The following is a 27,222-nucleotide window of genomic DNA, read 5'->3' as shown; positions in this document are numbered from 1 at the left end:
ACTCTTAAATGAATGGCCCATAGCTCAGGATTTGTAGACATTTCCTGTTTTATATACCAAAAATAAATAGTGAAACAATTTTGCCTTGTGGTAGGAGAGTGGCATTCCCCTAATATGGTTTTATTAATGATAAATATTACCACCTCACACATGAGGTGGTATTGTCTACTTTTTTCATTTAACATTGATTATTTTCTGGAAAAAGGTGCTAAGAATTTATTCAAACTGAACAATGTGGATTTTGCAGCAGTGAGATGAGAAACAACTTGATCTCAGTAAATGCTTCATGTCTTCTTTCAGGCTCTAGAAGGATAAAAAAAAAGATGAAAGACTGTGGACTCAGGTACATCAGGATCTCACAGCTCAAGTTCAGTGGACAGAGCTACTTCTGAGTGTCCTTAACCTAAGAAAAATAACATTGCTTCTACAAAATGAGCCCTTCAGTAATATTATAGGAAAAGTAGAGTGGAAGCAAATATGAACTGTATTAAGTGAAAAATATATAAATATATTGTAAACATACATAATATATTTAAGATTTGGAGAGAGGTTCGCCTGCTTTCTGTCTTAAATGAAGAAATTATGCCTACTCTGCATGGATGTGGTTTACTACAGCAGCCCCACCCTATCCTAATTTATGTGGTTTTGTTGTAGCATTTAAGGATGTATTTATAATAAACCAGATACAGAACATTTTTAAAGAAACAGTTAAATTTTTAAAAAAAGTTTTAATTGTAGAAATTTCTGCTTGTTTTTCTTGTTTAGCTTAGTCCTTATTTTCATCTGACATTGTCAAGGAACTTTGCTTATCATATCTGTTCTGTATTACCATCTTTCAAGGTTAAAGCTGGTAATGGATGGAAAAGTATTCTAAACTCAAATTATATGGATGCCTTACTTGTGATCATCTGCTATGGGATGACTTTCTTAGTTTGGAGCAGCTGCTGTGTAACAGGACAAATAATCCTGCTGCCTACTGGTGCAAGTCATGGAGTGGGGTCCCATGGGTTTTCATAGCAACCAAGTGTTTCCTGCCACCCCTTTTTATTTGCCACTCCTCTCGAAGCCCTTTTAGGTTCTGTGAAAATTCCATGTACTCTTCGAGCATGAACATCTGTCATCTTCAGTGTGACAAGAATATTGTCTTTCAGCTAGGACCTTTTAAACTACATAAACAAATGCAGTAAATCCAGTTGGAATATTTTCAGAGTAATTATTAAATTGATCATCAAAAGGGTATTTAAATTCTAAAATATAAGACTGTTAGTGACCTACTGTACCCTGCTGTGACAGAGCTGGTTAAATCGAAGTCCCGCCTAATAAATTTATGCGAGTCTTGCTTGTAAAGGAGACTTCAGCAGTCTGTTTCAGCAGTCATTTCCAGTGATATGCTAGTGTTGCTTTTGGGATGTTTTCCTGGTACCTGTCTTAAATCTTCCTGTGCTGCCAGCTAACTGATAGTGCTTAGCCCCAGGTAGATCAGACAAAGCAATAATTAAAGTTTTCCTTTAAAGCAACCTTTTGCATATTTAAATATGTTATTTCCTTGTGTCAGCTGCCTTTTCTGCAAGCTAAGTCACTCTTGTCCTTTTGGTTTCTCTGAACAAGTCACTGTTCTATTCTTTTAGACCTCTTATTAGTAAGATTTCTTTGTTTGTCATCTGAACATGTCCCTGGCTGTCATTAATTGTATTGTTTGAACTGGATGCAGCAATCTGCTGAGGGCTTACAATTGCTGTGTGACATTGTTGCCATACTGCTGGTGTCACAGTGCTGTGCAGCACAGAAAGGCAGCATCATGCCTCTGACTCACACTCAGCTTGTGATTTACTGATAATTTCTGCCTAACTGCTTTTTTCTGTCCTATGTTTTTGTACTTGCTGAATTCTGTCCAGATGTAGATCATGAGTCGTTCATTTAGGAAATAATGTCATATTTTTTTACAGCAATTCTCCTTTTTGTTTGGATTTTTTAAAACTCTAGTTCTCTTGGACTGCATCGTGTAGGTTTTTCAGGTTGGGGTTAACTACCTGATTAATCATGATTCTGTAATTCACCTGGCAGTTAAAATGCTGAGTGTGGGCTTGGGACATGGGCTTCATAAAATCCTGTTTGATGCACCTTTTAATTTTTGACTGTTAGAGTCTTTAAATATTTAAGGTATGATTTATTTTTATTTTCTTTCCATTTTGTTTTGTGCTTGCAAGAGAAGCTTTATGATACCCAAGTTTTTGTCATTTGTTTAAAATAATGCTGTACATTAAAAGCATTAGTAAAGTCAGCATACAAAAATGGTAACACAATGATTTCCAAACTTATTTAACTGTGTGTGTTCTTAAAATGTTCCATGAAGTTGAGCAACAATTACAAGTATAAATTAGAGCATTATAAACATTAAGGGCTGCTGGGGACGTAAGGTTGTTTACACCTGTTTTTAAACTAGTATGTGTATATATGTGAAAATACGTATGATGGATGTGCCTAGGTTTATGGGCATATAAATTGGTGTCCTTCACTGCTGATACGCTGAAGAAGTTGCTAATAAATAGTTAATGTTTATTCTAGAAATTAATGCCTGTGGGGATTATTCACCTTGTAAATGTTGTTGATGCATAAGATAATGGGTAGATTTTTGAAAACTTCCGTGTTGAAGGTAATTGTGCTGTGTTTGGTTCTTGTATGATTTTATGCTATCAGTCATATCTCCTATATCCTGGCCCACAAATGCTCTTTCTTCATTTTTTGGTCAACAGAAAGAGTGTAATAACTTTACAAAAATATAAAAAGTTTTAGCAATTGAAGTTGTAGCCACAGAAGTGACAGTAACTGTTTAGGTGTCACAGGAAGAACTTCAGTAATTAGAAGCTCAAACAATTTTAGGGAAGGTTATTAATTTATTATTTACTTTTTTACATAGGTATTTAGTTTTCATTAAGACCTTAGTCTGTAGTTGTTAGATATCTCCCTCCAAAAAGTTACCCTTGAACTGAAATCAGGGAAGCATTTTTTGAAAAGATGTCTAGGTGTGTCAGAGTGTATGGGTCAGTTCTGGTGTAAGGGTGTAATGAGAGCAGGAATAGCAAAAGGAGGAAGAGGTAAAGGTGTGGTGTGGATTGTAGCCTTGCTGATTTTCTAATTTCCTTTAATTCTTTACCCTAAGAAGCTGGAAACATTCTGAAACAGAAATGTAGCAAGAAGACTATATAAATAAATAGCAAATAGTCAAATAGCAGCATATTTTTGACATTACATCATGGGAAGGGTTGGAACTTGTCAGATGCAACACCCTAAAATCTTTGCTTACACTCCACAGTGGTGAATGTGGACTGCATGCAGCTGTCCTTGGGTATAGTGTCACCTCTTGTCAATCAAGGGGCTGTGCTATCTGAGAGCAAAGGCATTGAGCATGAAATGCACTGCAGGAGACACCACATTCTGCTTTCCCTGCCAACCTGGACTGCAAAAGCAGTAGTCTTTCTTCGTAGCAACTTAGTTCCTCTGAAAATGGAATATTTTGCAGGATCAGCAATTTTGTAGGTAATGTTTTCATGTGAGAGCTGTAGGCTGAAAATATGAGATGTAATAGGCAGATTTTTAAGAAAAGAAACAAGAAACAACTTACTTTAGCTTATAAGTTATATGCACACACACATATACACATATAAAAATATATATAACTATCTAACTATAGTAACTATACACAAATATATATAATTTATAATATATTTTTATATTATAAATTATATTTTTATATTAATTATTTAGACATATTTATATATGTAAATATAAATATATACAACTATCTTAACAATCTATGTTATAAAATATGTAAGACATGTAACTATGTAAACAATAAATGTAATATATCAAATAGAGTAAAAATAAATATGTAATAGTGCTCCTGGAAAAGCATGTGAAATAAGTAAAGAATATCTACTAATTAATTTTTTTTAAAGTATCAGAATAGAAAACTAAATGGAAATAAAATACAGCACTAAGAAGAATTTTTAATTAGTCAATATTGGCTTGAGTTGTCCTCGTTGTTTGGTAGCCTCTGTTTAGTGTGAATTTGAAGAGTAATTCTAAAGCTTTTGAGAGTTGATGAGTGTTCTGACTCTCAAAGACAAAGTCTGTGTTAAAATATACGCTTACAATTGTACATGAAATTGTTCTCTTGGACAATCTAATTTTTCCTAAGTAATCTATTTCTGAAAAAATGCAGAAGGTAAAATAGTGGAAAGGAAGAAAAAGATTATATATAAATAGTGTTGTTCATGTTGGTGGAGAAAACCTAAGCCCATATAATTGTGCACATATGCTGAGGAGAACACTTTTTTTGGTTTCTCAAGCATGAGGCAGCAGAATTTTCATTCATTTGGCATGCTAGGCTGAAACCAGAGTCTTCTTTCATTTGACACACTCCCCTGGAAACAAACATGCCAGTGAAGGGATTGTGCCAGTTATCAGAAGCTTACAGGAATACATTGTGCTGGTTTGTATTCATTTTCATTTCATGAATTGCTTTAAAACGTAGCAGCATAAAAAAGCATTAAAACACCTTTTTAGCATTATTTTTAGTTCCTATGTATTTCCCTGCTGTGCTGTCATTCAGTTTAAATCAATGGAATGTTGTGAGACACATGGCTGGGTTTGCAGCAGAGCAGATCTCTCCTCCTGCCTGCGTATGCTCTGAGTATTCATCTGTAGACAAGCAACAAATTTGAGTTTAACTCATTTTACATTCTTGGAAAAGATGAGTGTCTTAGAAGTTCAGTAAAAATACAGGGTAATTGAACAAAGATTATGCAGTGAGAAATTTAAGCCAAAACTCAGCTGGTATCTATTAACTATGAAAGTTCACAGATAATGCTTGGTCTTCTGGGAGACACTTGTTTTCCTTTCTTAGAGTTATATTCTTCAGGATTGCCAGCAGGTCCTTCCCACCTCTGGAATTTTCTACAAGATTCTGTTTCCCTCATAAATGTTTTTCCACATGCAGACTTGGCAAATTCAGGTGTACTTCTTGGAACTAATCTGGTCACGGGAGCTTAAATTAGGACCAGGTTGCAGTGAGTATGTGTGAAGGAAATCTGGGAGTGGTATGAGGGTCTGTGTCAGCTTGTGCTAAGCCAAAGGCGGGGTAAAGAATAAGGAAAAAACGTCTTAGCTATATGGTTTCCATCCTAAGAGTTACCTAGAGAGGGGTTGTGGAGCCACAGCTGTCACTCTTCTGTCTCCATATGATAATGAGACACTAAGGAGGCAATCACCCTGAGTTCCTTGATGCTGCTTAAGGAATGAGGACAGTGGATATTTGATTATTGACGTACAGTCATGTTTGTTTGTGCTCTGACACTTAGGAATACTCGTTTTCTATGGACTTCACTGAAGACAAATAGTATCAGTGTTGACAAAACATTTAATAGGCGGTGGTAGCTTTTGTCCAGTTATCTGTGCCTGCTTGTTTGCAAGTTTTGTGGGACAGGCTGTACATCCTGCAGTTTGAAATCACAGTAGAAAAACAGGTGATTGTAAATTTACAAAGCTTACTTTGTTTCCTACCATTCTGCTTCAGCTTATATGGCTGATGCTCACTAGAAGGAAATTAGTGACTTTTACCCTCTTCTGCATGGAAGTACTGAATGAAATACTTTTATCAAAGAAAACCAAATACAATTGAATTGCTCTGTAATAATAAAAAAATAAAATTAGAAAATCCAAATGCATACGTTTTCTAGGTTTGGTTTATAGTTTGGGAAGGCTAAAAAAAGGCCTCATGAAAGCTTGCCTGCACTGATGTTACTAACAAGTTCAGACTTGAAATACAGTCAGCTGGTGCTCTATACAGTTGTTACTTTTGCCATATAGCTTCAGTAACATGGCTGTGGAAAATTCTACACAGTCATTCAGCAGCACTGCAGTGAAATAGATATACTGATGTAATTTTCCTTTCACCCGTTAACTAGTGATTGGACAAACTGCAGGTGAATAGAAACACGATTCCCATCTGCATAGTTGGTTCCGGGACCATGTGACTTCCCATTGCTAATAAAGATACTGCCACCTATTTGAAGACATTGGCAGACATATTTAAAACCCAAGATGAATTGAGCACATTTACTGCATTAGAAGCAGTTGCTAAATTGTGAGTAACTAAGTCTTGTTGTATAACTGCATTGCACTCAAGGGAACAATTTAGGTTTTGAATTGTGTATGTTGGTAAGTGAAAACTATGTAGACATTGATTATTTTTTCCCCTTGACCTAATCACTGTTTGCCTATGGCAATATCTGATATGTTATGTGTTCACCAAGAATTGTCTTGGGAACACAATGAGACTTTTTTTTAGCTTCATTAGTAATCATAGTTACATTAGGAATGGAAGGCAATGGAGTAATATGCTTGTACTGTGTACTACACCAGTTGTTTGATTTATTGTAGAGGTGGACATGAACTCTGTGGGACTCTGAATTTGTATAGGCAGAGGAGGAGACCAGACTTAAAACTTTGTTCATCTTGAGCAGGAGTTTAATTTTAAAAGAATGGAAGGCAAATGTGCATTTGTATATTTCATTTATTTTTTGTTGTGAAAAATTCCTTTTTATGTTCCTACTTATATATCTGTAGTATGAGAGAGCTTTTCATGGTAATACTAGAGAGTATGAAAATGATGCTGAGCAAAATGAAATTTAGGAATGTGTTTTTCATTGTCAGAATTCAACCAGCTGCCAAAAGTACATCATAAATAGGGAGAAGAATGTTTCGTCTTCATTCCCACTCTTTGAATCTGACATGTATTGCCCTTTAGACAAAAAAGTGAAAATCCAGCAGAGAACCTTAAGAAATGTGTTTAACTTCTGACATTCTTTTGATTCCTTCAAATGTTAATTTTGCTTCTATGCTAAAATACTTGTTTAAAATATAAAGGATTATTAAAAAAACGTACAAGATTTAACTTTTAAGTTCTGCCTAGAGGTCATGTAACTCTGTGCATGGACACTGTGTTTGATGAAATGTTGGGCATTAGAAAATGAATACTTGCATATACTTACATATTTTCATGCATGAGAAGCCAGACTATGACCTACCTAAGTGTAGACTTGCAGTTTTGTATTTCTGAGAACCAATTCTAGCACAAAACAAAGAGATGTTCAACCTTGAAAGTATGGTGGGACAGTATTGCTCTGGGAGGATATTTATCAGTAAATAAGGTGATACTCATGGTGTCTGTATCCACCTGAGAGTGACAGTGTGACAGGTTATTTGCAACAATTGATGGTAAAACTTGCAAACCTGAAGCAGTGTTGGAGAAATCAGTGAATCAGCAGCACTTGCTGTCGGTAACATCACCAGATCCTTCTGCTACTGAGATGCCCATACAAGTTTTACTTTCCCCTCCTTAGATGTAATTGAGATTGAGATTTCTGTAGTAAATAAAGCAATCTAACATGTTGTTTCTTTAAAACAAGTAAAACCTTAGTGTTGTCATGGCTTTCTCTAGTCTATAGATTTATGCTGTAATATGTAAAATAATGTCTTAGTCTGCAGAAATGCCAACTCTTAACTCCGTGTTTAAAAGCTTTGGCTTTTATGGAAGTGTTACTGAAGGTGGCCAGCAGAATCAGGTCTCTTAGAGCAGCTGATATCAATGTGGGAGGTGTTTCTTTATTGGTTGGAAAGAATCATTCTTTATAGCTTATTTAGAATCTTACACTGGTAGGATGTTCTGTAGAGATGAGAGTCTTTTCTCAAAAACCAACGACTTTTGTTCAGTGCAGGCCCTAGAGGATCTGGAACACTGCCTAACTACCTATAGGTAGCCTTAATTGGCAAAATGTTTGGAATGTACGATGGTCCTCTGTTTCATGTTTGAGGGTATTGTGGAGAATGGGTTAGCAGGCAGACTTACTGTTTTAGAAATTAACATGTGCCAGTTGTAATTAAATAATTGACAATAATATCCCATTATTTAGTTATTTGTTGATATTATAATACTCTTCAACCTTTTAGAGGCTTAATTACAATAAGCTGATATGTTGATGAAGATCACGTCCATGGTTTAGATAAAACCATGGCCAGTAAATTATTTCCTGTTTTTTATTTGCTATAGTAGTGTTTAAATAATTGTATTTTGTTTGAAGACAAGCAAACGATGATGTTTATGAAGTAGCTGTGTTGGTAGATGAGGGGAAACAAAACAATCTCTACATTATTTCTGGTAACTAAGATCATACATTTTTATTTCAACTTCTCAGGGTGAAACAACATAAATGTTTAACTTTATAATTTCAGACTTGTCTTGGGATCTTTTGCTTTGCTGAAGCTTTGAACAGATAAAATACCTTTTGTCTTGATCTCTTACACAAATAATCCTGCCGCTCCCAAATAAAACTAAAGTTTCAATTCCTCAGATACAACTGAAAACACTGTAACTTCTTTTTTGCTTGTTTGTTGTTTGAAGTAATTGGAAGAATATTGCAGAACAGTTTTTAATATCTTTTATTAGGTTTTTAACTGATAAAACATAATCATAACTTGTTAATCATGAGTGCTCCAAAAATAATACCCAGCACCTGTGTGGTAGAGAAGAAATAAGTTGTATTTTATCCAAAATACCAACTAGAGGTACTGATTTGTCAAGGTTATCATAATCTCAATGCCTAATTTTTTAAAAGATATTTTTGCATCTCATTTTAATTTGTATTTCATATAGTTCTATTAAGTCCACATCTCAAGGATTTAATGTTTCTTTGAGCTTAGAATGTATATTTAGTCACTGTCTCTTCCTTCCCCTTAGCTGAGAGTTGAAAATAAACCTATGAAACAATGGCAATATGAACCAACTCATTGGCAGTAATCAAGCTGGAAGCAAGCTGGTGTTTCAGCAGAGGAATTCTGCTTTGGTGTGTACATGCCTTAGAAATAGCTGTTGAAAATGGAAAAATTTAAAAATGGATGTGTTGTATTTTCAGGAGAAATCTTCTTTCAGTAGTAGAAACATTTTCCTTTGATGGGGAAGAGACTGCGGAAACCTCCGTCTTTTATTAGGGGAAAATACAAACTTCCTTAGAGGATAGTTTCCATGCTGTATTTTCACAAGTTCTGCACTTTCCCCTGCTTTTCTCCTTCCCCCGATCAGTCTTTTCCTATTATTCACTCTGGGCCCAAACTTGTACACAGCATTTTAATAGCCTTATGTTATAAAACAAAAAATTTTAAAATTAAAGTAATGATACATAATAAAAATCCTAGCAGACTAATTACAGTATTGCATTAATTGTTATCTTATTTCACTCTGTTCTGTAGGTAATTCAGTTCTGGGTTTTTAATCCCTGTTTACACTGTAGTTTTGAGAGAGAGAATCTGCTTAGGAATAGTATATATAAAATCAAGAAATAAAAATTGTCAGATAAGTAGTTAATTTCTAAAGTATTGCCTTGAACGTGCTGGCAGTAAAATGCAAGTAGTTTTGTTTAAGTGCTGTGCTTTGTGTATCTTCTGGTGAGGATAACACCTATATGACATAGAATGCAACTCTTGATATCTTCATTTCTAGATATCTTTACAGCATGTACTAAATAGCAGTCATTATTCAGAAATTTGCATTTGTGCTGCTTAGTTGGTACATCATTTTGTGTTTAGTTTTATTTTTCTCCCCAAATGTGTGCAATTCTTATAATGGTTAAGGTATAGATTGATGTCAGTGATACAGTATTGCTCCAAGATAGCAATTTGAAGCTACTTTAGAGAAATACAATTCTTTAGACATGGTGAAGCTGAAACTGAATGGAAGTCCTATTAGGAGTGAATTGCATGTAAATATTAATAAGGGAAGAGTTCCTAGCAAGTCCTGAGTTTGGGAAATTGAGCATGATAATTTGCTGAAATTATGTCTGTCTTGAAGATATGCAGATGCAATAATTTTCAGTTTTCAGTTGAACTTTTAAATGGTGCAGAAGGTGCCCAGTCTAGGTTTTAAACAAGAAAGTGTTTGCAAGTATTGGCAAATGTAGTTGTAATGGATGTATGGTAGTGAAAGGAGTTAAGATGAAGGATGAATTGGACTGAAAGGCTGTTAAATCATTTAGGCTGGGCTGGTTGCAGGTCTCCAATTACATGGCCTTAGTTCCTACACTTGGTTGGCTGTCTGCAGATCTTCAGAAAGTTCGGGGAATTGGTTTCTCACAATTTGCTTTGTTTCCTTCTTTTTCAGGATGCTTCGCCTGCAGACATTCGGAAAGCATATAGAAAGCTTTCTCTAATTTTACACCCAGACAAGAATAAAGATGAAAATGCAGAAATACAGTTTAGGCAAGTAAGTACAATGTGTGCCAGTAAAACTTTTAGGGGAAAATAGAAATTTTTATGTTGATGTTGTTTTAGTAAGAATAGTGGTACACCTTGGAAATTACTAAATTAAACATTGAAATACGTTTTTGCTGATGTAGCTAGACTAAAACCAAGTACACTTTTTTGGAATTAACTTGTTTGGTAACTTGTATTTCATATTTACCTCTATATTAAAAATAATTTGAACATAATACTTAACATTCTTAGGAGGTAAATATGTTTTGCACTTCCAAAAGCAGTGGGGAAAATTTCTGATCAGTTCTTAACACAAGTTCTAGATAGGCCTAATTTAATGAAAATAATTAATTTTAGTTATTTTTGAATATTTATAGAGTGAAATAATGTGACTTTGTAATTAGCTCTACCTTTAAAAATGTACCTCAGGCTAAGTTCAGCTTACTTAATTTTAGCAAGATCTTCAGGATGAAATAAGGGATACCTACCTGAGACAAGATTCAGTTTGACAGAAGTGCAGGTGGGAAGAAAGTCTTGTATAAGAGTAGCTTGTTTGTGTCTGATGACATTTGTATATAAATATATTACTCTTTCTTTTGCATGCTGAGTTTGCTACTTAGTGATGTAGGGAAAAATGATAATTAGCAAAGGTCACTTGTTGGCAAATGTAAATATGATACTACTGTTCAAAATTGTAAATTCAGTCATGAAGTAAAATCTTTGTGTTTTCTTTCTTGGTGTTTTGTTTGTTTTAGTTGGTGGCTATCTATGAGGTTTTAAAGGATGAAGAAAGGAGGCAGAGGTGAGTTAAACTGAACAGGTTTTTAAATAAAGCATTCATGCTAGTGCTATACTTAAGCCCTATGTGACTTAGTTGTAACACTTCAGATTATTTTTTTTTTGCATAATTTCAGTTAGTAAAATCAATGTAATTGTTTAATTAAAAATTTTATATGGCTTAAAGGGTAAATTGGTTTTTTTTTTGCAATGCATATTGTTTTTTCTCTTTTAAACTTAGTACCTGAAAGAACTTTGAAAGCTAGCTGTTATTTCAAGCAATTTTTAAAAATACTTAACCACTATATCAGCTTTTTTGCTCAGTTGTCAGTTTTCAAAAACTGTGATTAAAAAATATTGGCCACTTATTCAAATGCCAGTAATACCTCCCTGTATGAGTAAAAGGCTTGTTGTATGATGTTTAGGGATTATTTTCATTGTATGTTGTCTTCAGCATTGTTTTCTTTGCTTAGTTCATAGGTTCTTTTTTCTTTCAGACATTATCTCTAATAGTGGAAACTTTTAAATATTTTTTTAATAAATGCTAGTTGTCCTTGCATTCTGGAAGATTATTTAGAACTTTTTTTTTTTCTGTTTTTAAACAAATAGGAATTTCAACCAATGATTATCAGAAAAACTGAGACACTGAAAGACTTTTGCTTTTGGGTTGGTGTTTTAGTAGATCATCTTTCAGCTTACAAGTCTTTAACTGGGGTTTTATGAGACCTTTCTTGAAAGGATTTTGGCTTTGTAGATGTCTTGGCAGGAGTCCAGGGTTTATAGTACAGATTATCTACTTTTTTGATAATCCCTTTTTCAAGTGTCATGAAAATGTACTTCATAGAAGCACTTTTGGAAATTTGTGAGGTTTTTTATTTCATCCTTCTAAAGAGAATTTAATTGTGAAGTTACACTTAACAGAAGTTTAAAAAAAAGTTAGTTAAATTATTTCAGGCCACTTAAAGTGAGTTATTCCCCAGATCTTCCTAACTTTTTGTTAATAGCATTGTTTGTATACACTTCAGTGTGTTGCTTCTCTGGAACTTAGTTCCATCATGGAACTTGTAGGAATTTCTTTGCAGCTGTAATAGAAGCATTTTGCATGAAACTGTGATGCAGCAGCTTACAAAGACTATTGCATACATTACAAATGTGATTAATTACTCAAATACTGTTAATTAGTTCATCAATGATTAAATGAGAAGTTAAAGCAGCAGTAGATCGTTCTTAGATGGATTTGTCACTAACTTATTTGTACATACACAATGTCATCTTTTTCTTGCACAATGTGGATGTATGGTTAATACTGATTTTATAGTTGAATTAATATAAATGTAGTGGATTAAACAGTCTTTACTTTCAGAGAATTTTCTGGAAATAATATGCAGAGTTTAGAAATAACCTGTAGAGCAGAGCTAGATAGTCTCATTACTTTGAAAAGCCCTGTATTGATCAGGTTTATTGCACAGTGTAATGATAATCTCTCAGCTGAGCTCGTAAATGGAGGGTGGTTGTAAGGCGTTGTTGCAGCACGTTTCTAATACAAGTCTTCAGTAAGTGTGATAGGAGATGCTCTCCCTCTTATATTGTTGTAAGGTAACTCGAGCCTTACTTGCAGCTGTACAGCAGAGGAAGGGGTGGGAGTTATTACTTCTTTGAATCTTTCTACTTTAAATGTTGGTATTTGGCTTTGAATTGTATGATGTGATGGACATAGGAATAGGCTCAAAGCTGACTCAGTGTCCCTGCGCTGCAGCCTTATGCTGGCAGTGGAGTGGGAATCCCTTCACAACACTGTAAGGGTTTGGGGCAGGGGTTTATACCACCGAGAGAAGAGCAAGCTGCAACCTTCTACTTCTGCGCAGTGAAGTCAGCTGTACCTGGCTCTTACTGTTCTCTCGAGTGGTCTGATCATTCCTGGTGTGTGTACAGGGAGTGGAGCCAGCAAAGGCAGGAATAAGGTCCTGCACTATACAAGAGAGTGATGAAACTCATTTTGAAACAATAAAACCCCTTCTCTGTGAATGTCATTCTTGGTGAATGTCAGAGGTCTTGTTCCTTTGTGTGAGTATAGAAACAGTGTTTTAAAAAGGCAGATCTGTTGGCCAGCTACATGTAACTATTTTTCTGAATCCTTTGCATTTTCTTATTTATCAGTGAATTTTTTACTTTATCTGATGGCAGAAACCTTTCTTAAAATATTACTTTTACTCTACTGACAGTGATACGACTGAGCCTTAAAGCATTTTTCTTTTTTGAGAAAGTTATATAGTTACTAATGAAGTATACCAGTATCATTAGTAGTACTACCTAATATGGTAATACTACCATGTTAGGACTTCTCTCCTACACACTCTTGAGTGAAAGATGATAAAAACATTCAAATATTCTGACAATAAAGATACATGCAGCATCATTTAATGTAGCACTGTTTAACATTAAATTAAATATGCAGCAGAACACAGTGTTTTCTGTTTTGTATACGTACTCCAGTGTGAAATACTACAGAAAATTTTATCTTTGGAGTATGTAGAGAGGGGTGCATTTTCTGCCATACACTTCACCTTTAGGGCGTTGGTAAATCAGTTTGATGGTGATAAATTTTATTTGCCTTGGTTATCTTAGTTCATGAAAAATAATTGTATGCACTTCTGTTAATTGTAACTAGACGTAAAAGAAATCTTAGGTCTTCATTTCAATGTTTGTTACCTTTTTAAGGAGCTTTTTTTTATCTACCAAGCCTGTCCTCTGTAGCAATGTTGGCTTGATTACAGGAAACAAAATATTTGCAAAGGGATCAAAATACAGTTGTGTAGAGTAAGAAAGGTGTCTGTTTTGGTACTCATTAATAATTATACGTCTGTATTCATAGGTATAAATTGTTCTGGTTGATGTTGTGCTGGATGTCTTTGACAGCTTGAGGAAAATAGGCCTCCCAAAATAAAAAGCATCAGTGCAATCTTTCCATAGTTCAGAATAGTCCTCATTTATTCAAGGTTATAGTATATAAACTATATCAGATCTCTGAAATTATTTAAAATATGAAATGCAGTGGCTCTCTTAAAGGGAAAAGTAAATTATAATTATAAGATTGATGTTATTGTAATTAGTTACTATAGTTAATGGATTTTTTATTTGCAATGTAATTAATTCACAAAGAACTCTAAAAACTATTTAATGAAATAAAATAGGAAAAAAATGTTCATAATCTTGCAATTTTAGTACAGGACTAACAAATCTTTTTTAGACTGCTGAGTTCTAAAATAAATACTCAACATAGTTTTAAATGAGGAATGGTTCTGGCTCTCTGTTTCTGTACTAGTGCTTTGGGGTTTTTGTAGCTTGTTGACTACTATATTTCAAGGACAACTAGTAGGCATACACATATGTAAAAAATTTGCTGTATTCTGTGTGCATATATTTGTGAAGGAAACCCTGCAGAAGTAGCTTTTCTTTTCAGCTTGTTTTTTCTTTTTGCATAGAGTTACAATTAATATAGGTTGCCAAAAAAAAATGCTTTGTAATTAAATTCCGAATGTAGCTCTTGATGCACACGGATTAACTGTCTTTCGTAATTAATATAAGTGTCTATACAGGGATTCTTTAATGACAAACTTGCTTTTAATTAAATTACATTCTAAATTTGAAAATTAAAATTTAAAAATTATGGGAGCTCCTGAGTTTCAGTAGGATCATTTTCCAGTTGAAAAATTAAAAATTACTGATATCTTTATTTTTCAAATACAGAGCTTAATTACTATTGAAAGCAGTGATTTATCTTTTAACAGTATATATTCTAAAAAGTGGGTTATAATAGAAGCTATCTTCCCTTAAAATGGCCAGTCGTGTGAGCCATAATGCTCATTGATAGTAAAATCAATAGAGCATTGATTCTGGGACTTAATCCGTGGAGACTGTTGTTCAGAGCAGCGGACACAGCCTAGTAAATACCGAGTGCTGTTTAAAGCACTTAATGCAAGAGGCTCTGCTGTCTTAATTTATTTTTACTTAACAGGTAATTGATAATAGAACATGGTTGCCAAATGTTAGTTTGAAATCTTGGTTTACATATTACTATATTGCTACCATCAGGATATATGGACTTTATTAATCAGTAGCCACTTTTTCAGGGCATCAATTAGCAACCCTCAGTATATAAGAAGGCAACTGCTTAATAAATGTATATTAAATTTGATTGTACATGTATTTTTCTGGAGATTTCAGAGGAAGAACATGTTATGTAAAACCTTGTTATCAACCTAATGTGTTTTAAAATGCTTCTGTTTCTAAAGTAGTCTCTTCCATTATAACTAAAATCTTGTAAATGTCTTAATATTTTAAAGGCTAAAACTTCTCTTATTTCTTAATGAAAAGTAGAAATTTTAATTTTAAAATAGCATCATAAGCAATTTTTCTGAACAAGTTTGTATTAAGGTATAAGTAGTTAATTTGTTCTGACTTACTGGGAAAGGAAAAAAGTTAGTAGTTCAAATTTTACAATAATAGATGTTAACTTGAGTATTCTCATAGTTGTAATGGGAGATAGAAATTTGTAATATGAATTTAACTTCTGGTATCATTCAGAACACAGCAGAATCCTGAGGTGTTAAATCTTTTATGCAGACATAATGGTGCCAACTTGAACAAATGTTTTATCAGAAGTTAGCTTTTCAGATATGAACTATATTAAGATATATTTTTAATTGAAAACCACTGCTTCTTTTTCTGCTTAAAATAAATTTGCTTATGGAAATATTTTTTTTTATTGCATCTCCAAGGTATCAATTTAATAACTATCAAAGTAGCTAGTGCAGTTGTTGCATTTAAATTGATTTACATGTCAAGACTGGCAGTTTAGCAGCTGCGCTATTATTCCTGGATTGGTCAATTTACTTGAGAAAAACCTACTACTGAGTTCTACTGACCTGCATGACAATATAGGCCCTATTTCTATTCCTGTAATTAGGCCTGCGACTAACTCAGAATATTTTTAATTAAAATATTTTGGTCAATGTGTTGCACCAAATTAGGCCTTTCAGTGCAGATTTAATTCTGGAAATGGTGTGATTAGAATATATAATGAGTTGGTGTTCAATTTAAGATTAACAGGTTGTGCATCTTGAACATACAGATTTTTGAGTTTACTGTAGAGATTTTTGTTTACTCTGAAAATTAATTTAAAAAATCTGGCTTGCATGTCTTTGTTTTGTTTATTTTTAAATTGTTCAAATACTGTAAATAAAAGACCTCAAACATTTCAAGATATTTCAAGACATTTGTGTGAAGGAAAAAGGTTTGTCATAAAATAGTTTCTGTACAGTTGGCAGAGTTAGTTATTAAACAGTTTTAAAATAGATTGTTTTTGAAGACAGTGTTTCAAATAGAAAATAAAAAATTGGTGAACTTCATTTTCAAACATCAATATCAATCCTCTAATTTAAGCTCTTATCTTACAAAGAAGCTATAAGTCTGGCATGCTTTACCTAATGGATTTTATGGCACTAAAGGACAAAAACAAAAAGCAGAGATACCTCTCCCCTCCCCCCAACATTCTGCATTTAATTTGGAAAAGAAAAAGGGGTTTCTAGTGTTTGAGACATTTGTTCTTGGCTACCTATTTAGTTGTTTAGTGAGTTATTACTTACCTCGATCATGGAGACCTACCCAATGATTACGGAGCATGTCGAACACATTTCTGGAAGTCTCTTACTTCAAAAGTGAATGAACTTGGAAGAGGAGGGAGGCAAGTGTTGCAGGAAGATTTGAATTTTTTTTTTCCCTGCCCCAGTGTTTGGAGCCTGTTTGTTTCCACATGAAAGCCAATCTGCTGACAAAACAAGGCATTATTCTATAAAAAAAAAAATTACTAAATGATCTTTTGTGTGTGTATTATTCAAACACTCTGTGGATTATCTTTTGTTTTATAATTGGATGGCTTGGCTTATTTCATTTTTAGCTCTCCATGAAAACCTGTTATGTTTGCTACTGTAGGTATGATGATATTCTGATCAATGGACTACCAGATTGGCGACAGCCTGTGTTCTACTACAGGCGGGTGAGAAAAATGAGCAATGCTGAGCTGGCATTACTCTTGTTCATTATACTCACAGTGGGTCATTATGCTGTGGTTTGGTCAATCTACCTGGAAAAACAGCTGGTAAGTATTGGTAATAAATCAAACTTGCTTCAATTATTAGTACTGCATTTCCTGTAGAAGTTTGCGTATTATAGATACCTCTACCACTTTCCTTGATTTGAATTTGGATTTTTCATACTTTTCAAATATTATATTTAAAATGATGATAATTACAGAATGAGATATTCAACATCTCTGAAATAGTAGTCTAAAAACGACTTAATTTTTCTAGAATTGGTAATAAATTGCAAGAGCTGGTCCTGAGTTTTTATCTGGAAGGAAGAAGAGAAAAAGTCTATCATTTGTTGATGAAGAATCATATGCTACTGTAGTCATAGCTAAGGTTTAAAAATAAACAGATTTTGTTTGTTTAAAAGTCATACTTGATTTTCCTTTGTTATCAGCTACATGCTTTTTTGTTTTGGGTTTTTCTTAATATGGTGGGAATTGGTAAGCAGTATAAATCACATTATTTTTTGATAATTTTATTTTTTGTCATATAGAAGTCTGTTGCACTCAGTAGACTAAGAAAAAAACTAAGCATAACTTGAAAAATATTCATACATTAGCATCTATTTACTTTTTTTATTTTCCACTGCATTATTGAAGTTGATGAATGAGAAAGGAGGCAAGTTGAATGCTTTCTCCTCTTAGAAAACTTTGATTGCTATGGAGATACACATGAGTGACAGAACTGGACTTCATGTGTGTTTAAAGACTGGATACCATGGCAACAGTTATTGTTAAGATAGATCATTTTACTTAATCATGTAGGACCCCAGATAAATTTGCATAAATGCTACTCTAGTGTTTACCCTTCACAGAAGAGTCCCAGTAACATTTGTGGTTTACATGCTAATGATAACCTGTAACCGTAGTTCTTTCTACATCAAGGATGAGCTGCTTAGCAGAAAAAAGAGGGAAAAGAAGAAAAAAACAGGCAGCAGGAGTACAGATGAAGCCAAACTTGCTGCTCTAGACAAAAACGAAAGGTGGGAAAGGACTCTTTTGTTTTCTGCATTTTAAAACATTCTGTCAGCTACTGATTTGGTTCTCTCATTTTTTTTTTTGCATCTTTGAAATACTCAGTGAGAAAAACAACTGTATTTGTAATAACAGCCATTGCTGATATAAAATGTGCCAGTGTAGATGTGTTTTCAGGTTTGGATTGTAAATAAACACATGGTGTTTATGCATCAGATCAATAATCATTGAAAGATTAAGACTGAATTAAAGGCTTCTGTCTTATAAAAGGCTATTATTTTTTGCAAGTTGATTTTAGGAGATTTTAGAACTTTTTCCCTCTGTAAGGGCTTTTGTCTTTGATTACAATTAGCATATTTCAATTTATTTAAGCTTCATTTTATTCCTATTCCAAGCAAGGAGTTCTTATGGGGTTTTTTATGCTTGTCTGATTAAATGCTTTTTATCTGATTAACTTAGAAATTAATGTATTGGTAAAGGCTTGTAACACGTTGTTTGTCAAGGAACACATAGGGAAATAGTGACTTTCAGGACACTCCAAAAGATACCACTATTTCTTTTATTGATTCATAGAAAGAAATAAAGGGTTTAAATAGTTCACACAGCAGGGGCATGAACTGGATCAATGAGGGATGGAGATCAGAGACCATTCTGCCTGTCGTCTTTCTTGATGACATCAGTGAGTAATGCTCCAGTGAACTGCAAATGACATTAATTTTTATGTATTGTTTTGTTTATGCTACAGTCTTCATATCTGGTTGTCAGCACTTGTGAACACTTGGTTGAAGCTTGAGTGGTTTTTTGGTTTGGTTTTTTATTTAAACTAAAGTGATTATGTGGCTTATGAATTTATTTTCCTGAAGAAAAGGCCTTTTCGAAGATCAAAATAAAGAAATGATTAGAAGTTAGCTGTTAGGTATTTTGAATTAAATGTTTAAAATGAATCTTTATTATTATGTAGTCAGATATTTTTATGGGCGCTGACGAGTGCTAATCATCTTAAAGGATAATAGGAAAGTTCTGGCTTTGAGATTGTGTGGCAATAATGAAAAACCTACAATTTTATTTGACTGCAGGGTACTGGACAAACCACATTGGCATGACTTACTTCCATGCAAGCTGGGAATATGGTTCTGTCTCACAGTGAAAGCTTTACCTCAGTTATTCCAGGTAACAGTGATGATGTTAAATTGTGTTACTTAATTTTTCTTGATGGTGTTATTATGCATAATCAGATGTGTAGCACTTGTTCTTAATTAATTTTTTTGGCTCAAACACATAGCATATATATATATATATATATATATAAATTACTCTTTGGAGGCAAATTTGATATAAAAAGCTAAAAAGTTCATGGAAATATGAATGTATTTTAAATGCATATTAATCTTAATAAGCTAGGGAAGCAGTTTCTGTTAGGCAAAGCTACAAGAATAAATGATGGAAGAGGGGTGGGGGAGATGGATATATATCCATCTAATTTGGAATACTAGTGTTTTTAAGTGATGTTAACAAAAGTACTTTAATCTCAAATCAACAAATGCTGTACTTCCATGGCAAATTTTAATATGCCATTTAAATTTGGGGTAACATTGAAATTATTTTTCATGATGGAGTTTCTTTAATTCACTGGATAATGATACAAATTGATACCTGAAATTGTTGAAGTAGAATAACAAAGGTATGGTTGTAATTTATAAGCATCAATGTGGCAGGCTTGCTCATAGTTATTGTGTTTTAATCTAATACTATAAAATCTAGCTGGCATTCAACCAATAGAAGTATTGTCAGATGAGTTACCAGAATAACTTTTTTAATATCACCTGCTCTTTCTTTGCATCTTCCTTAAATACAGTATTTTGATTTTAATACCTTGGTCACTGATAATATGGATCAGGCAATGTGAGATGATTTTTCTTTGGTTTACAGAAATATTGAGTATTGTTTTGAAAGTATAAGTAGTACAAATGGCATCACTGTTTGGGTTTTGTCTGTGTTCAATCTAGAAAAAGACTACAGTTATAATTCCTACTCTCTTATTTAAACCCATGTAGAAGTTATAAATACAATAATGCTTGGTCTTCTAGCATCCATTTTTATGGCCTTTAACTTTTCCTACAGTGGCAAAAGTTAATCTCTCTCGCTTAAAATTTTCATCAGAACTTTGGGGCTGTTTTATTAAAAAACTTTTCTTTTTACAAGTTTGTAAAGCAAGTTGATTATGCTAATTATCTGTTGTGTCCATATTAAGCTTTGATCTTCATTCCTCATCAAGGTGAGTCAGATAGAAAATAATTAGGGTCGGCAAACTTCGTTGCTGCAATTTTGAAACTTTATTCCTAATTATAATACTTTCCCTTTTGCTTTAATTGCAAAATTTTTAAAAATCACACAATATAGTGAGATTAGTGAATAATTGAAAATAGGACTTCTTATGTCTTATAATTTTTATGATCTTAAGATAGCGTTATGTTAGTATAGCAGGTTTCAGATCTGTTGTTCAAAAAGCAGCTCCTGTGCCTGTCAGAATTGGCAGAAAAAAAATACAACAAAATGATGTTTCATGCTTTGTAGAACTTACCCTTTGTTAGGATTCCTATACCATTAAATTAATAGTATTGGAAAATAAAAGCTGTCCAGTAACTCTTGGAATATTGGAGACCATCCAGCAGGGTGTTTGTGGCAGGGGAAGCATGTTGTAGAGGAATTCAGAGCAGGAAGGCTTTGAAGCAAAGGGGGAGAAAAGAGATAGAGGTTCTAGAGTAAATTGGCCCATATAGAAATGACACTGCTGCTTAACTGCAGAGTTTGTTTTGTTGTTGTTTAATGTGACCTGCTAGTTACATGAGTTCAAATGCACTAAACCGTAAAAAATCTTCAATGTTAAAACTATTCAGGACTTCAGGTGACTGAAATAAATTATTCTTTCTTATTATTTATTAGTTAACAATACTTAAAGAAGTATCACCTCTTCTGAAGAGCATAAGAGCAGTTGGAGTTTTGTTTTGGTACCTGGTATGTTGTAGCTACCTTGACAGCGAGACCTCTGAGTTATTTTTGATTTTGATGTATATTTAACATTTTGGCAAGATGTGGCTGAATGACCAACATGGAGCAAAAAGTAATTTGTACTTGTAAGATTATACCCTGGTACAGAGGTCCTGTTTTAAATCTGAGTGCTTTTTTATTCAGTAGTCACAGACTTGAGATTTCAGGTTACTTAATGCTTTAATAAAAGTAAATCACTAAGGCAGAAGATGAAGGATCCTACAGATCCTGAGTAGTATTACGTGTCATATTGCAAGTGGTTGACATCAGGATGGATGCTACAGATTTCAGTTGTTTATTGTTTTAATCTAAATTATTTCTCCAGTCATTTAAGAGCCAACAAATTGTTTTCAAAATCTGTCATTCAGCTGCAACTTAATCCAATTGCAGATGAACTTCTAAAAATGCATCCATATTTAATGGAACCATATTTGGAACAGGAAAGGGGAAGAGTTAGCAAGGCTTTTAACTGAATGTTGCTCTGCCACTGAGTTTTTCAAAGCCCTGCCAGTAAAACAGCTGAAATGTTTCTTCCAACTAACAAAACAGAAGCACCTGCCTGTAACAGACACAAGTTCTTCCTCAGAGGAGACTTCATTAAAAATCCCCAAACCTAATCAAACATAACAGCATAACAACAATAGCAACAAATAAAACTTTTTAGTCCTTCTTGTATTTTTTTTTTTTACCTAGCATCCATCTCTCCCTCTGTTAATTAATGTGAATATTCTTCTTGCAACAGCTGTGTCTGAGGATTCAGGTTGCTGAGCTTCTGCTCATGCCTGGCTCTCATTTATCCAATTGAGTGTCTTTCTCCTACTTCGCTTCTTCCTTCAAAATGTCAGATTTCAGAAGGAGGCACTTAAAATAATTAAGGTGGGCCTTCACTGAAGAAAAATGCTTTGTTTGCATGCCCTTGTGCTGGCCTATGCCATTTTGTTGTAGGCTGCATTTTATGTCAAAAAATTGGAAGAAAAATGTGTGAGGGGAGGATGAGAGAAACTAAGAAAATGAGCAGGTTTTTTAAACTGTTGACAATTGTATTTTGAGAGAAACTACATAGATTTTTACATCCACACATTGAATTTAGTTAAATTTAGGAGTAAAAACAGAATTTTAGAGTTTGTTTGAAGAAGCAAAGGGAGAAAAATACATAAAATGTATCATAAATCAAAATGTGTGCTGTGAAGGAAACATTAAGTGGAGTGTAAATTACATTGTCTATTACCAAGTTTAATTCTTATAATGTAGGATAAGAAAAAATAAAAAAAGAATGAAAATTGTTTCTAAGGCCATTTTAGTTAATGCTTTAATGAGAACAACCAGGAAATAGGCAAGATATTTAAAAAAAAAAAAGGGATTAAAGACCCCCCAAAAACTCAATTAAAATGCTTATTGAAATTTCTTCTTAGAATGAAATAAACTAGCTACATGTAGTGTGCAAGAATTTCAGTTCAAACTGTGTATGAAATACAGAGCAGGCAGTTGTGTTAAGTGAACTTAGTTTTGAGGGAGAGCTGCCATAGGTAAATTGCAGTTTCTTCCAAAAGTACCTGACTAGAGGGTGGGTTTTTTTGCATGTCCAGACATACAACTTGAGAAAAGTGGTCTTTTTGAAAAATGTTTTTAATTATTCTTCACAATTTTTTTTCCTTCAGAAAACAGAAGATAGGCATGTTTCTTAGTGGTCCTGTCAACTTTACCTCCACACTGATGTGGTGAAGTTTAGCAGTGAATGTCTTTATTTTTACACCGACTGAATTGTGAGCCTGCTGTTGTCCTGAGGGTAATGCAGCAGAAAGCATTTTTGTTTGTTTTGACAGAAATTATTTCTTGTAAAGAAAATAAAGTTTCCTTCTTCTGTTGTAATCTCGTAGGTGTAGAGCACACACCCTCGCAGTGAGCTGTTGGGAGATGTGGCAGCTCACGGTTAATGAGAAGCCAGTTTGAGCTCAGTACACATGGTTGCACTGGGTATAACCTAGTGAGATTATCAACAGAGCTTTCAGTTACAATTGAAACTTGTGTTTATAAAGACCTTTGTGTAGCACAAAATGAATTAAAACAAAAAAGCCAGTAATTTATTTTTATGTAGACTACCAGATGGTAATTACTGTAGCAGATTTAGTAGTCTGGAATAGATTCAAACCAGTGACCCAGAGGTGTTTAATTTCTTGGCATTTTTTCCTCAGGTTTTCTTTTAATCCATGATCACAATTCAACACCTGTTTTGAGATGGTTCAGCTTTGGCCTTAAACGGATTGGCAATGTGTCATTAAACTCAAGAGGCTTTGCCAGCAGGGCATCTCCTTTGGCAAGTTAGCTTCCAAGCAAGATTTGATTAGGTCAGCAAATGTATTTGTGAGTTGTTTCTGTCTTCACATGTGACTTTATATGAAATTGTGTGAGATTAAAACGAAATTTATTGCATTTAATAACATATGCCTTAAAAAATAGTCACGTCAGTAAGGTTAAATATCTCTCTATTTCCCAGCTTTACAAGGTTTTGAGGGTTTTGACATGTTCCAATTTACTGTACAGATCCACTGTTAGTATAATTTGTGGGGAGCGAGCAATTGCAGGATGTGTGGCACAAGTGATTGCCCATTTGCTCTGTTTCTTGCTATTTCACAGCTGTTGGGAGAACCAAAGTAAGGATGAAGCTCTTGACCCTGAGGTCAATTAGAAGCTTAGAAGCAGGTCAGAGGAGAGTGGATGGTAAAAGAAGTATTCTGGGTGTATGCAAGTGAGCAAAAATAATTTGCGTCTAACAGGGTACCGCTTGAGGCTCTGGAGGAAAAATGTGCTGCAAAAATACTAGAAGTTGTATATAAATGTAAGATAGTAAAGAAATTTGTTTTTAGTTGCCTGCTCTGCTGTGGCAGCTTCTTTGTATCACTGTAACTCTACATGTCCTACCACATGAGTGTGAATAGCTCATGTGTACGAGGCAATATTGACTCTCAGTTATTGCTCCTGGTCTGCTGTGGTATGAGGCTTCATGGGGTGTGAAATGGGTCCCAGAGAAGCCTTGCAGCACTGACCTCTGTTTCCCCTTCTGGCTGCCTTTGTCTCACTATGGGGCACATGGAATTCCCAGCAGAGACTGCAGTGGCACAGCCAGCTGCTGGTCACATGGGGCTTGGGAACCGCACCACAACTGCCCACGGCTGTACCCAGCTGAAGAGCCTCCCCACACCTGGGATTATTTTACAGGCAAAGCATGATTTTTTGATTATAAAGGAGGAAGTAATGCAATTCCTATTTGTTTACTAGGTTGCCCTTGGGCAAAAAGGTAAAAATGCCAAAGAAAATTATAAATCAAAATGTTTAACTCTAAACATTTAAACACTATTTCTTACCATAACACATTGATATCACTAGTACAGAATCCTCTCCAAAGAGTATTTTTGTTTTGGTGTAATGGTTGGAATTTTTATTGCATAGAAATAGCAAATTGAAAGTGGGCTGGTGGAGTAAATTTAATTTAACTATTTTTTTTCTCTCTTTTTAATATAAATTGCATATAATAATACTGTGCTCAAAAAGACAAAAAATTGGTTCAATAGCTCCATGAAAATATTTTTAATGTAGTAGAAATTAATCCATAGAAAATTATTTCAGTATACTGACTTTAAGTATGCTTGTGAGAAAGAGTTCACTTAAGGGTGAATTTTGTTTCTGTCAGTCCCCAAAGAACTAAAATGTGAACTCTTTCTATCACAAAATCTGAAATTAAGATTCTCATACAGCAAGTTGTTTCAAGTTGTTTGCTTTCTTTCTGATAATCTCCAGTTTCATTTGAGGTAGACCAGAAAGCCAGGAGGATTTAATATTTACTGGAGGGGAAAATACCCAAACAATGAAAACCCAAAAACCACAAAGCAAACAAACAAACAAAGCCTTATCACCCTCCCCAAAAATCAAGGAGAAACCAAAATTACTGAGTCTTACTCAGAATGGAAGTTTTTACTTCTAGAATTAGTACAGTTTGAGTAAATGCTTTATCTCTTGATTTAAAAGCAACAAAGAAACAAACAAAAAACACCTCAAACCCAACCAAGACCTTAAACCTTAAACAAATGAAAGAAACCCTTGAAAGTTCAGTATCAGGAATTTCTGTATTTCTGCATAACTCAGGCTCAGCTTTGTCTGGGCAATCTCAATTTAATAGCATGAGATGATACTGATATAAAGAGAGAAACTATATTTTCAAGAATTTTTTAGTATTCTTAATTTTTACTTGTGATTAAATATGATGGTAATCACAGGATTTTCCTATATATGGCAGTTTAAATATAATTTGGAAATACTAATAGCAGAATTTTGCATTTCAAGTACATTCTTTTTTTCATTCTGTTCCTTTCTGGAAAGTATATATATGGATTTATAATATAATAAGCCAGCATATATCAGCTCTATTCTCTATTCTTTGTACTTAACTAATTACATGTTATGCTGCTTTAGTGGTGGGAAGAAATAATGTATTTGTTTTGATTTTTTTTTTTGAAAACGTCCTAAGTTCCTGCAAATGAGAACATATTTCTGATTAGATAAAGTGGAGTTTTAGTTAGAACTGTTCCAAGATTTGTATTTATGTCTCTTTTCTCTGTATCTTTCCACCCCAGAAGTATGAAAATAGTACTTTTCTTATGTCTATTATGTTTTTAAGGTGAAGTATACATTAAGCATAAAATGTTGATGTTTTGAGATATGAAATTGTTATGGAATCATGGGGAAGGAACATTAGATTGGAAGACACTGTGTCTGTACTGACAGTATCTTTAAGGCCCTAAAATGCTTGTATTGAGATAAATGACTGCTTAAATTTATCATTTTGGAAAAGTAAAAATTCTGAGTATAAACCTATTCTGAAATACTTAACACTACCAAAACTGAATATTCTTGAAAGCAAATATTCCTGTTTACACTGATTGAAAGCTAATTGAAGAGTGAATTGAAAGGGGTTTATTTACATTAAGGCAGAACTTTTCACCAAAGAACTTCCTATGTTAAATGGTTTTCCAGTGTTTTTTTCATTTTGACCTATAAGGTCCAATTCGCATAAAATTTGTGTCTGTGGTTAAAGTCTTTACTCAGGTACACCTTTTAATTTTCCTGTACAACCTGTAGAGCCTTTTTTTTTTTTTTTTTTTTTTTTTTTTTTTTTTTTGTGGAAAGGATTTGATTTTCAAATCTTCAAAATCCATTTTGAGTTAAGCTTTTTGTTGTTTTTTTTTTTCTTTATATGTATACATTTATGTATGCTTCAAAATGTGCAGTTTCCCCTTTTTTTGTTATTATGGTACTAGCCATAATAATCTTACCTGCATATTATTCCATTTGTAGTGATAATCCATTCTATATCTATAAAGCAACAATACTACCACATTTCATTTACGTGCTTCTGACTAGTTTTCTTTGTTGTTCAGCTATTGTGTCTCATTTTCATCTGAACCACATTTCCAATTGTTCTGTGATTGACATGCTGGAGAGATTGACAGTTACCCCCTAGTGCCTGCTGTCTGGAGATCCCACAAGCAATAATGGATTTTACACCAGAATTTAGCATCAAATATTGGCTTTCAGTGTCAAATGGGTTAAATTTAAATGCCAGTTAATTGTAGCCATTTTGAAATCATAGCCTTAAACAAAAGTGGTTTTTTGGATATCCATAAGTCTGAGTCTTGTGTATGCCACACAACCCAAATGTCTCAAACTCAGCAGAAAAGAACTATTGCATTTATGGCTGTTTCTGTTTCTTAATTTTTCAAGTAGGCCAAACCTCAAGAGTACAAAGGAAATTTCCAGTGTGGTAGGGAATTCTTATTTCAGGTAAACCAAAAAGAAAAGCAGTGCTGATACTTATTTTGTAATTCAAATATGTCTCCTCAAAGCCTACATATCTGCTATTAATGCTAACTCCTGTAACTACACTTTTTTTTTAGCCACAACTCTGTTTAAACAAACCC

The 27,222-nt window shown here is 33.8% G+C and overlaps 1 protein-coding gene across 1 annotated transcript in view; it reads left to right on the top strand.

Annotated features, from left to right (window-relative positions):
* Positions 1-27,222, top strand: part of DNAJC1 (DnaJ heat shock protein family (Hsp40) member C1) — a 108,823-nt gene that overhangs the window by 26,945 nt on the left and 54,656 nt on the right. The window contains exons 2-6 of the mRNA XM_021530379.2: positions 10,214-10,315; positions 11,061-11,107; positions 17,074-17,239; positions 18,113-18,210; positions 19,279-19,372. Coding sequence (XP_021386054.2) covers positions 10,214-10,315; positions 11,061-11,107; positions 17,074-17,239; positions 18,113-18,210; positions 19,279-19,372 — 507 coding nt within the window. The remainder of the gene's footprint in view (positions 1-10,213; positions 10,316-11,060; positions 11,108-17,073; positions 17,240-18,112; positions 18,211-19,278; positions 19,373-27,222) is intronic.

This window comes from Lonchura striata, chromosome 1 (assembly GCF_046129695.1).
Source record: "Lonchura striata isolate bLonStr1 chromosome 1, bLonStr1.mat, whole genome shotgun sequence".
Lineage (NCBI taxonomy): Eukaryota > Metazoa > Chordata > Aves > Passeriformes > Estrildidae > Lonchura > Lonchura striata.
The sequence above is the reverse complement of the archived record's forward strand: the minus strand, read 5'-3'. Positions and strand labels throughout refer to the sequence as shown.